This window comes from Hippopotamus amphibius, chromosome 1, assembly GCF_030028045.1.
Source record: "Hippopotamus amphibius kiboko isolate mHipAmp2 chromosome 1, mHipAmp2.hap2, whole genome shotgun sequence".
Lineage (NCBI taxonomy): Eukaryota > Metazoa > Chordata > Mammalia > Artiodactyla > Hippopotamidae > Hippopotamus > Hippopotamus amphibius.
The window spans coordinates 185,287,967-185,301,092 of record NC_080186.1 but is presented as its reverse complement, the minus strand read 5'-3'; the positions used below and the strand labels follow the sequence as shown (position 1 = coordinate 185,301,092).

At 39.3% G+C, this 13,126-nt stretch overlaps 1 protein-coding gene across 4 annotated transcripts in view; it reads left to right on the top strand.

Moving 5' to 3' along the window:
• The window catches only part of EPB41L4A (erythrocyte membrane protein band 4.1 like 4A), a 250,607-nt gene that overhangs the window by 177,063 nt on the left and 60,418 nt on the right, over positions 1-13,126 (top strand). For all 4 annotated transcript variants that reach the window (XM_057737443.1, XM_057737428.1, XM_057737436.1 and 1 more), the window contains exons 10-12: positions 1,820-1,911; positions 3,267-3,344; positions 10,240-10,361. In XM_057737443.1, coding sequence (XP_057593426.1) covers positions 1,820-1,911; positions 3,267-3,344; positions 10,240-10,361 — 292 coding nt within the window. The remainder of the gene's footprint in view (positions 1-1,819; positions 1,912-3,266; positions 3,345-10,239; positions 10,362-13,126) is intronic.

The window sequence follows — 13,126 nt, the reverse complement described above, 5'->3', positions numbered from 1 at the left end:
AGTGGTTGCCTCTGGGGAGGGGAATTGGGGACAGTGGTAGGAGAGAGATTGAATTATTATTGTGTATCCACTTTGGTAATTTTTGGTGTCTGTACCATGTATGTATATTTTAAAAAGGAAAAGTAAAAAAAGAAAAAGTCCTCTCTAAGTGTTCCCATCTCCTGACAGGATGCTTGGTTTCCCCACCCTGCCTCTAAGGATCTTCTGTGATTTCCTCTGAACCCCCTCCTCCACACCTCCCCCCTAGTTTCTTTTACTTTTGAGGAAAAAACACTTTCTGAATTCATTGCCTTTTCTTCCTCACCTTGTACTCTTTACCGTTTCACAAAAGCCACCAAAGATTTCTCCCCGTGAGAGTCAGGTCAAACCCTGTGACCTCTGTGGGTCACTTGAGACTTGCCCTCTCCTCCAGCCTCTCTGACACCACTGCCTCCTGGTCCATTTTGACCTCCATCACTTTACCTTCACTAGCATCTTCACTGCGATTCCACCTTTATCCACTCTGTGCTCTCTCCCTGGGCACCCTGTTTTAGCTTCTCAGGTGAAGTCATCTGTGGCAGCAGATAGGACCTCTCTCCTCAGCATTACCCTTGTGTGATTACTGGCCCACTAGGCGTGTTGCGTTCCCAGTTCCATGGGCACCTGAAAATCGAAATAGCCCAAACTTATTATCTATTCCCCCCGCCATCCAATTCCCCAATTTTTCCCACTTGCTGTATTTTAGTATTTAGCAGCACCCAACTTAGAAACCTGAAACTTGCCCTAAGTTCCTTCCTCTGCCTCATAAGGTTTTGGAATTACAGGTTGCCTTGCTGTAACATGCATATAGTGGCTCAGTTTCCATGACATCCTTTCATTTTGCAAATAAACTCCTAAATTGGACAGCCTCATTCTAGATGGACTTGGGAGAAATTTCATCATATGAATGTTCTGTCCTTGTTAAAAGTGTGTGTGTAGCAGGAGGAATCATTTCAGTTATTCCTCTGCATTGACAATTCTGTGTTTGTGAATCCATGGAAACCTTATTTCAGGGGCATTTCTGCCTTTGCAGCTTGAGTTTGGTTTTTATTTGAAACTAAATTAGCAATTATATAACTTCAAAGAGCTTGTGGTTTATTATTATTTTAGTATGGATACTGTATTTTGCTTGGTTTCCTAGTCAGTCACTTGAAAAAAATAGTGTCTTTTCCTGCACAATCAAAATTACCTCTAATATTGCCTTTGTTTCTTATATATTAAAATAGATAAGTAACTACCAGATTATAATTAATTGCATACCTAATATATGGAACTTTACATCTGTCATGTCATTTAATTTATTTCACTCAATAACTTGATGCAGAATGGAGAAACTCAGTTCTGAGACATTATTTAACTTGCCCAGATTACACTGCTGTGGTGGTCGCTCCTCCCAGTGGCCCCTCTTGAGATTCTTTAGTTTAAGCTTAGTTTAAGGCCTGTGCATCCCTGAAAAAAAGTACACTTAAGAACTGGATTTATGGGTGTCTTCTTTTTGGGGGAAGTTGATTTCCACACAGTATTTTTCCTGTTTTGGTGTCCATTGATGGCAGAAGAGTTTGCAGTGCTTCAGTGCCATCAGTGTGATTATCCGTGGTCATGGGGTAATGTAGAAAGGTGATGGCACCAAGATTTACATGGAACTTATATTTTGTACTTTTATCAAGAGGTAATTATTCTTTTTTTTATGTGTTAACAATAATTTCTCTGCTTACTTGAATTTTTGGTACCTAGGAGGGTGGCTGTCATCTGAAGAATGTCATGGTCTATAATTTATATTGTCTCTCTTTTTCTCTCTCAGTGCAATGAAACCTCATTTTTTTTTGAAGCTCGAAGTAAAACTGCTTGCAAGCATCTTTGGAAGTGTAGTGTAGAACATCACACATTTTTTAGGTACGTGAATGTGAAACCTTTGTTCACTGTCCTAATAAATGAAAACTGCATTTGCTTGTATAACAAGGGTTCTGTCCTGTCTACAAGAAGAAATTTAGAAGTGTTTCTCTTGTGTGAACTTTTTTACACGCACATATGTATAGATACCCTTCCTACTGCAAGAAAGGGTCAAGGACAATTGCTTTTTAGGTTTATGTAAAAGTGCAGCTTTGGTATTGGTGGAAATTAAGCATTCTACTGCGGACATACTAAATTTGAAATGCCTGTTAGCCTGGAGGTATGGAATGGGCAGGTGGGTATGCAGTGCTTACAGGAAAGACCAAGGTTGGTCATGTCACTTTCATATGTGTTAAGGCAAAGGGGACTGGATGGGGTCACTATGGAAAAAGTGAAGAGAGAGAAGCAGAAAGCCAAGGACTGAGCTGTGGGCGCGCCCCCGCCCCCCTCCAGCATTTAGAGGACAGGGAGTGCCAGCCGGGGAGTATGTGAAGGAGTAAGCAGTAGAGTATGGGAAAATGGGAAATGAGGGAGGAAGATGTCATGAAGAATAAGGAGCTGGCAGCTGCATTGCATGCTCCTGGGCGGTAACATAAGATGAGGGTAGAGAAGTGACCATTGGTTGTGGGGACACTGTTTGTTTCACATCCGTATGGTGTGAAGATAAGACTGAATTTTATTAGATAAGACATTAAACTTTATTTGTGGTTTTTAAATTTAAAACTAGACTAATTCTTCCCCTTATTCCTATTTGATTTACATGGAACAATTTCCCCAAATAGCATGATGCTAGGGAAGTAGTCTTATCAAATAACCAGTGTCCTTTGTGGAGTTTGTATTTAGAAAGGGATGTGGCCCCAAAGAACTGAGACATTGCCTCTTGTTCAGTGGGGCTGGGACAAGGGACTCCACGGGAGGTGTGTGTTGAACGTACCCTGGAATGGAAAGTACAAAGAAGGGTGAACCACCACATCAGATACGATTGACTGTCACGAGAACCTTGGCTTGGGTAAATCAACGTAGTGACCAAGTTCCCAAGGTAATTTAAGTAGAGAAATTAAATGGATTCACAACAAAAGCTTCCTTGTAAGGTCAGTGATGTATCTAATAGTCTTCAGCAGGAAGTATGAGTATTTTGATATTATATGTATATAAAATACTAGAATGTGGTTTTTGTTTCAAGTATTAGCTTAAAAATAATTGATTATTATTTCATGCCAATATGTAGAATGAATAAAATGTTTCAACTATGTGTTAAGCAGTATTGCATTATTATATATTTCTACATAGCTTTTGTGCAAGTGTTGCATGAGTATGTTTCTGAGTCTTTATCTAATTTTCTTTTAAAAATTTATTAGAATGCCAGAGAATGAATCAAATTCATTGTCAAGAAAACTCAGCAAGTTTGGATCCATGAGTTATAAGCACCGGTACAGGTAAGTGGCATTTTTTCCCTTTGGGGTGTGTGGGAGTATATATGAATAAATCTTTAATTCAGCTGTCCATATACATGCACATTAAAGTTTGTGATTTAATTTTTTTCTTATTTTTCCACAGTGCTAGTGAATTTCGTAAGCAATAACAGTTTATTAAACTTGCTTGACAGAAATGATTTTCTAGGTTTAATTATACTTAAAGTCTGTATTAGCTAGGTTAAGTTTAGGGTTTTTAGAATGTAGTGGAGCTTATTATCTTCAGAAATTCGTTTTGACCCAATTATCACTTATCTCTAATTATGTTGTGATTATGAAACAAAGTAGATATTCTGAATAGTAGTTTATTGGTATTCTTGAAACATTTAGTTGATCCCCTATTGTAACACAATGTATACTTTATATTATGGATCAAATTACATGTTTTCTGTAGCATAATATATACATACAGTATTGCTAGCAAGTATACCTTAACTTTATCAAGCAGGTACTAAGCGTCACGTGTTGTGCTAAATGTATTCCATTTGTTGCTTCATTTCATCATTGAAGTCTTATTAATATTGTCCTCATTAATATGTGAGGAAACGAAGGCTCAGATTCGATAAGTCACTTCTCAAGGAAACCCAGCTAGGAAGCAGTAAAGTGGGGTCCATTCCCTGGCAGTCTGACTCCAGAGCCCATGCTTTTAACCATCAGTCAGACTGTCAGCATGCTGCGGGAAAAGCAGGGTTGTCGAGCAGCCAGCAGGTGCTTGTGTCTTTTTCTAACACCGGTATTGAAAATGGGAGCCTTCTATGTTTTGAAAAAGAATTTGTTGTTGTTTCAATTCATTCTGTTAAGTGGAGAGCCTGTGTTGTGGAAGGCATGGTATTAGGTGCCCAGAGATACAAAGAATCAGATCTCACCACCTCTGCCTTCAGAGAGCTACAGTACTATTCCAGCACTGAGGTGGTTCCAGGCCCTATAAAACCTGAGCAGGGTGCAGAAATGCCACTCAGGAGGTGGGACACTATTCTGTCAGTTCCATTGGAGACATCACCAAATGAAATGCTAACTTAGGAGACTTAAAAATAAAGCCGGAAGACATACGGATGGCCAAGAGGCACATGAAAAGCTGCTCAACATCACTAATTATTAGAGAAATGCAAATCAAAACTACAATGAGGTATCACCTCACACCAGTTAGAATGGGCATCATCAGAAACTCTACAAACAGTAAATGCTGGAGAGGGTGTGGAGAAAAAGGAACGCTCTTGCAGTGCTGGTGGGAATGTAAATTGATACAGCCACTATGGAAAACAGTATGGAGGTTCCTTGTGAAACTAAAAATAGAACTACCATATGACCCAGCAATCCCACTACTGGGCATATACCCAGAGAACACCATCATTCAAAAAGACACATGTTGGGCTTCGTAGGTGGCGCAGTGGTTAAGAATCCGCCTGCCAATGCAGGGGACATGGGTTCGATCCCTGCTCCAGGAAGATCCCACATGCCACGGAGCAACTAAGCCTGTGTGCCCAAAAAAAAAAAAAAAAAAAAAAGACACATGCACTCCAATGTTCATTGCAGCACTATTTACAATAGCCAGGACATGGAAGCAACCTAAATGTCCATCAACAGATGAATGGATAAAGAAGATGTGGTACATACATACAATGAAATATTACTCAGCTGTAAAAAATAATGAAACTGGGACATTTTTAGAGACATAGATGGACCTAGAGACTGTCATACAGAGTGAAGTGAGTCAGGAAGAGAAAAACAAATATTGTATATTAACACATATATGTGGACTATAGAAAAACGGTACAAATCAACCAGTTTGCAAGGCAGAAATAGAGACACAGATGTAGAGAACAAACATATGGACACCAAGTTGGGAAAGTGGGGAGGGTTGGGGCGGGGAATGAATTGGGAGATTGGGATACCAAATTGTACACTCTAAATATACGCAGTTTATTGTAAAAAATAAAAAAATAAAAAGTTAAAAATAAAGCCGGATCAAGTGTTTGCAAGATAATGCTATGCCAGATTTTAATTCCTCTCTTTTATGAACCACTTTTTTTGTCTTGCTTTGAAACCAGAGATAGTCAGTAAAGGAGTGATTAATATTAAATGTTCAGTGCATTAATCATTACATATTATTCACTTGGATATTTGCTCATTTGCTGACTTAAAATGACACTTAAGTATTATTGTATTATAGATGTTCTTGGTATTTGTATGAAAGTATTCACTGAAGTCTAAAAATTTAAACTTCAGATTATCAAGATTCTTCCCTGGATAGTGATATAATTACAGGAATTTAAGGAAGGAGTGTTTACTTTTATATTGAGAAAAGCAGCTCATAGTCAGTATTTGGGCTGTTCATCCAGTTGGGGCATAACACATTTCAAGGGTTATAGAGTGAATGTGTAGATCTGTCTCTTTGCCACTGAAATGAAGCTAGTGAAAAAGCATCTGTCTTATTATTCATACTGTTTTAATTATAACTATACTGTGTCATGTATGCTGTAGTTGGTTTCCACAAATTTACCTATACCTAATTTCTCAGCTTTATTGAAATGCAAATACTGTGGCTACTGGGAATTATTATTAGAAGGTTATTAGATTTTGCATACTAAATATCATTTCTTCCACAAAAGTAATTAAAGGTAACCTTTGCAAATTGGAAGCTCTGCTAAATCTGTTCCAATTTTGTGACTGGTGTTAACTGCTTGGTAAGTTGTAATGAAATCCAAACCTCAGTATCTGTGTAGGAAGCACTAACATTGCACCATCCCTGAAAGAAAGGCGTTTCATCCCACTGCCCAGAGCCAGGCTTAGGCAGGGATGGGTCTCTGCCTGCTGAGTGGTCGCCAGCACATGGGCTGTTTAATTGTCAAAAGAGTAATAACAGCCAACTTTTAGTAAACATCATAAGCCTGTTCCTTTACTTTGAGATGTTCTGGAGATATCTTGGAATGAAGGAAGAGCTCTGAAAACACAGACAGCTCCTTCCTTGACCCGGCAGGCTTTTGGAGCATGGGGGATGACAACCAGTGCAACCAGTGGCTTTGGCGTGTGAGTGTGGGTGTCTGTGTGCATAATTGTGTGTTTACGGTGGGGGGTGTGTGCGTGTAGGTGTATGTGATAGAGAAAGAGTTCTAGTCTTTACTTTCTCTCTTGCATCTTAGGGCTTGCAGAATACCAAGGAGATTCCAACATCTTTTCGAAAAACTAGTCATTACTTAAGAGGGGAAAAATTAGATAATTTTAGTGATAAGTGACAGGCAATCCTTTCAAAATTTAAAATCAAATTTTTGGGAAAAGGTGGAGCTGAAGTATGACAGTCGAATTCTTTTGTTGTTTTGTTATCAGATACCAATAATCTGAAATAGAGATTGATTAAATCTTTGGTTAAATGTTTCATTACACACTGCTCTCTCTTTCTCTGAGCCCCTTAAAAACTAATCTTGCCTCTACCTGTTGATAAGTTTGTAAGGGACTCCTGATTTTGATGAATGAATGAGTTGTGTAGAATTTATACTCTAGAAATGAGACTTAGACCTGAGAACCACCCCCCAGGAACCCTGATGACCTTCTCGTAGAACTTAAATCATATGAACTTTTCACATTTCTTGAAGTGTGGAAGAGAGACCAAGTTCTCCTGAGAACCTCCTTTGTGTCAGATACTTTCATGTGTGTTACTTTATTAAATCCATTCAATGACCCATCAAAGGAGGTATCATATCCTCATTTGTATAGACAAGAAATCTGAGCCCCCCAAAAGTAAGGTAACTGAGCTAAAGACCTTTAACCAGTGAGCGGCAGAGTTGGGATTTGAACCCAGGTGTCTTTCCTCTTGTTCTTTTCCCTCTACCCCACAGATGGCCGATGGTATCCTCGCTAAAGGGCTAAAGGGCTGCTGGCAGTGCCTCTCATCATAGGATGGGAGTATGTGTGCCACAGTGTGAGGGACCGGGAAGTGGGCGATCGTGGGGACAGAGCTCTGTCCTGTCACTACTGAGAGCCACCTGGGGTGTAGGAGCTCTTACACCGACACTGAACATCCCTACAGTTGTCAAGTGCTTTTTGCTACAAGAAAATACGAAGGACACTGTACAGGAGTATTTCCGCTAGGAAATAGTCTGAACAAGTATAAATGAGGAAAATGAGGCTCTAGGAGATTTAAAAAATAATCTGCTGAAGACCATACCCTTATAGCAGAGCTGTGTTTTAAACTGGGCTCGTAGCTTTAAACTGAACAGCTGTGCCCTCTGTCCCTTCTCCCAGGCCACCAGGCTGTGCCACACGGAGCAGCTGGAGGAGAGAAAGCTTGTTCCAGTCCCGGGTCCTGTACAGCCTGTGCCAGATCAATTTATGTTTCTGGGCTTTAGTTTTATTAATCTTGTGATACAATTTTCCCATTTCTCCTTTATTCCTGAGAGAGAAACCACGAGGAAAAATGAAATAATAAAGTAAAATCTCATTATAAAACGCCTCAGTGGTCCACATATTATTGGGTTATGTTTTGAGGGCAAATATTTTTTCCTCCATGCAATGAAGTACATGCAACCCAAGTCTCAGAGTTAAGTCTGTTGTTAGTAGATGTTATCTTCATACTCCAAACCATTTATAATAATGGAATTTTGCTCTCTATATAGAATTTTTTTAAGATTTTCAGGGGAGAGATTGTTGCTATTTATGTTACCTTATGTACTACCTTTAAAAGAAATAGTTAAAACTGTTGAAATATTCTCAAATTAATTTTTAAAAATTTACTTGTATTTAGTAAGTAATTATATAATACTTTTATGTGCCTAGCATTGTTCTAGAAAATATAAATATTAATACTTAACATTCATAATAAGCCTATGAAGTGGTCATTGGTGTTATTCTTACTTTAGTAATGAGGAAATTGAGATACAGAGAGTTTGAGTAATGTTGCTCAAAGTCAGAGAGCTAGGATACGACATAGCTGGGATGTCAACCCCGTCTCCAGAACTTGTATATTAATATGTAAAAGAAAAGAGCACAATGAAAGTTGATAAATGATCGTTTTCTAATCTAATAACATTATTAGATTTTTATAGTTTTTCATTATATATAAGGAAGAAAAAGAAATTGTTAAATTTCAAGTGAAAGAAAACCTCTCACAGTTTGCCCCCTACTCCCTCCCCTGATTTCCGTGAAGTCTTGAACGTGAAGTACGTACACTCATGGATGGACCCTGTCATTTTAATTCCTCGTATCAGGTCATATCCCCAGTTAGCCTGGTGAGAAATTGCTTTTTATGAGTGTTTCGGGCCTCTTTATTTCTGATGAAAGTGGATGGGGTGGTAAGGAGGGGAAACTGTCACAGAAGCATGTAGGAGGTGAATTTGGCCTTATAAGCCTTATTTAATCTCTTTTGGGGAGAGATCCATCTATATATATTCTGTAAATGTAGGATGAATGGGAATTGTGGCCATTAAAAGACTTTTTTCCTTCCCATTAGGTGGCTCTTATTGTGGTAAATCAAAGTATCGACTGATAATGCATTTTCCCTGTACCTTTATGATACTTTCCTGCATGAAAGCCAGAGTCGTTCATTGGCTCAAATTCAGCTGTGGAATAAACTTTTCACAGGATGAATGTTGACTGAAATACAGTAAATTAAATTACACAATTCCTTGAGAAGATTAGTTTGTCCCCAGGGAAAGCTCACCCTGTTGCATCCTCACAGACTCTTTTTTTTTTTTTTTTAAGAACTTTTATTGAGCTACAGTTAACATACAATAAACTGCATATATTTAGAGTGTACAGTTTGGTATCCCAATCTCCCAATTCATTCCACCCCAACCCTCCCCACTTTCCCCACTTGGTGTCCATGTGTTTGTTCTCTGCATCCCTCACAGACTCTTAAGGAAGTGGTCTGTGCGTGGGGCCTTAGGCTGCTTTAGATCTCCTTGGGCACCTCCTGGCACAGGTGAGGTGGGCGTAATCAGCAGTTGATTGTGTCACAGGGTTCAGAGTAAAATCACACCAAGTGGTCCAGTGGGGGAGGCTCTGCTACTTGCCTTGTAAGTACAGCATGGGGACGTGTTGATTCATGTAGAATCATTGCCTTCTGTAGTTTAACCCCACACAGCTTCTTTACTGTTTAGTTGTAGAGCTGGAAGACCATCAGCATCCTCTCTTTCTAGCCTATCATTCTACTCAAACCCAAACCTAACTCCTCCTTTAATAAATGCTTCCTTTCCTGGTTCTCCCTCTGAAAGATCTTCCTTGCATCAGCTGAGGAAAAAAAAGCACAACATAAGAGCTGTCAGTTCAGTTTTCTTTGGGGCTTACGGAGGACTAGAGGCCGAGAGATAGCCTCTCAGATAGCCCTGAGGAACTGCTCCTCAGGGAGTGTGTGCCGTCAAGTACACATCTCTGCAGAAGGCTGCTGCTGGTCACGAGGAGCAGATGTGTCTGTTAATGATTTTCGTGCTTTTCTGGGTGTGAGAAGATGCAAGAAGTTGGGTTCATAAAATTTTATCCTGAAAACGTCTAACTATCTGAAGCCCTGTTCTGCCACTTTTTCCCAGAGCACAGAGCACCTCACTCCTGATCTCTGTCCTGGACTCCTTTCAGAGTGTGTTGAAGGTCAGCGACTTTAGTGGCTGGTGACTTGACTCTTGTAGAACCAGACGGCGAACGACATTCTTCAGCTGGCACTTCTATCTCACCTAAATCTTTCCCGTTAGAGTGTACGACTTCCTTGCTTAACACTGCAGTGAGAATCATTTGAAGGCCCTGTATACTTATCGCCTGCATGAATCTGTGTTTTTACTTCTCTCCATACATTGCAGATGTTCTCCATGAGCTGTGGTTTAATTTTGTGGCTGTGTGCTTTTACCTGTGTTACTCAAAATGTTGTATTTTCAAGTGGCAGGACAGCGTTACAAATGAGTCGAGATCTTTCTATTCAACTTCCCCGACCAGATCAGAATGTGGCAAGAAGTCGAAGCAAGACTTACCCTAAGAGAATTGCACAAACACAGCCAGCCGGTAAGTCACAGAGCCCCCAGCTCATCATGGTAACCTTGTGTTTCCTTTTAGGCTCTTGGTGTGACATACACTTAAGTGGTGACTTTAGGCCTGGAGGATTTTAATTGTTAACATGAGAGCTTTTAATTTGACCCAGAAGATGTCCATGCAGTCAGAAATTATTAATAAGTAAGCAGGTAATCAAATTGAATCACCATAACCTGCTTAATGACTATACTTAACTTTTTTTTGAAGGGATTCAATAAAATCTCAGCTGGGTAATTTCTTAGTTTGGTGTAGCTAAGATTGCAATTGAAACAAAGTCTTAGCAAAAGTCTTAAAAACACACTGGTGACATAACAGTCTGTACAGAATTTAGTTGATTTTTTGTTATCATTGGTCTTTATTGTGAACTATAATAAAGTACATAAAATATACACACTATATACCTATGCACATACACGTAAGTGTATATGTGTAAATTACATGTATAAGTATATATGCTGCGTGCGCATGCGTGTACACACACACACAGTTTAACACAGCCTGCAGCCCCAGAAGTCCCTGCTGTTTTCTTGATCACATCTTCACCTTCTCCTCCCTCCCCAGCCAGTGAAAACCCCTGTCTGACTGTGTGATAATTATTTGCTTACTTTTTTACTATAATTTTACTACTTATGTACCCTTCTCTGAACAAAGTAGATTATTTTGCCCTTTTTAAAAACAGTATATAAATGAATCAAGGGATGTGTTCCTTTGTGTCTTGCTTCTATCAGTGTTATATGTAGTATATACTAAAGTGTGTTCGTTTTTCTTGCGGTGAGTTTTCCATTGTATGACAGCTTCTTTATCCATTCTACTGTTGATGGAAACTGAGATGCATTCTACTGATGGACATTTGGCTTATTCAGATTTTTTGTTTTTAATGCACACCATTTCTTTAATAAGCCACTCAATCAATCAGTTTCAATCCATGTTCAATGTCCAGAGCTCACAGAATTTGACTCTAAAGTGATATTACTGACTTTGGTGGGTGGCTTGCTTACAGATCAACCTTGTCTAACACTCTCCAGAGGTTTTTCACATATATTATTTCACTTGAGTCTCACAGTAACCCTGTGAGATAGGGCAAGGCAAAGACTACGTTCCCATTTTACAGATGACAAAGACACAGTCCCAATAGCTAGAAAGAAGTGGGGCTGGGACGAAAGGTCAGATCTCCTGGCTCTTTTTAACATACTGTATGAAGCAAATGGAATTTTTCGCAATAATTAACATCTGAACATTGCATGACAGTTGGCAAAGCCTTATGACAGCTGTTGTTTCATTGACCCCTCATGCCAAGCCTATGAGGAACGTGTTTGAGTTTGCTCCACCGCTGCCCGCCGTGAGAATGTCACCTGACTTACAGTTTCTCAGTTGAAATTAAATCTGATTGTAGGTCCCCTTCTCTCACTGGGCTGAGAGGAAATTAAATTCTTTCTGATGGTTCTACAGAGGCAAAAATAAGACATGATTTAATTTTGCAATAGATTTCCTGCCACATAAGTGATATCATTATCCCCATTTAGCTGATGAGGAAACAGATTATAAAGGTAATTTGGCCAAGATTACATAATAAGCAGGTGGCTTAGGACAGAAATTCTAGCCTTAATATTTAATATCTTTATCTTCATATTTTGTGCGTATCTTTGAATATGATCAGTCTTAAATCCCATTTGGACCAAGTGCAATGTGGTATAATTGATAAGCAAACTTTCAGATCCTCTGCTATTTCTTGAACACCAGGCCTCATGAAATTATTCTGAGACCAGCTGAGAACATCAGAAGCATTCCTTGTGCCAAATCAACAGTTCATTCCACTTGAGATGCTTGTGTCACACATGGTTTTCACACAAACCTGCTAGGGTTGCTCCTTTCCCTCTTCTCCTGTGCTCTTAGAAGAATATTGGCCTCTGTAACCTTGTGTCTGTCTCTGTCTGTCTGTCTGTCTGTCTGTCTGTCTCTCTGTCTCTCCTTGGAAGCTGAAATTCCAACAGCTGATTAATTTAGGGACAAGGGGTTTTGTTTTTGTTTCCCTACTGGCTTATGTATTTTCACAGAGCAGCCTGGAACTGTACTGAGCCCTCACGTCAGTCTCTCCTCCCCACTAGTGTCGGTCTGCTCCCCACTAGTGTTTTATTAAAACACGTTCCGCCTCGGGTGGGGGCTGAGGCGGTGGCTAAGGCACAGCCCAGAGTGCTCCAGGACCGCCTCTCAGCGTCAGGCTGAAAATCTTTTAAAAGCGCAGCGCATGGGATGCTTTTATTCTTATGAAAATACATGCTTGCTTTAGAAAATTCAGGAACCTCAGAAGCACCCCCCCCCCCCAAAATCTTTCATATTCAATTCCATTCTTCTAGGGCTAACACTATTTTATATAGCCTTCTGGTCGTTTGTATATCTTTTCTGCAAAAGTGATATAGCAGTGTTTTACAACGGACTTTTTTATTTAATAAGATATCATGGATATGTTCTAACAAATTTTAAGTGTTCTTCTACAGCACCATTTTAATGCCCATGTAATTTTCTGCTGCACAGATGCATAGACATGACATAATTTATTCAACCAGTCTTCAGTTTTTGGATATTTAAGCTGTTTCAAAATTTGAAGAATATAAATATAACTAAAGTGAATATCTTTGTAGTGATATCTCTAAGTGTTCACGCTGATTTATTATATGTATTTTAAACAATGGTGTAAATATTTTTAGTCAAAAAAGAGGATCATACAATGCTGTGTTTAA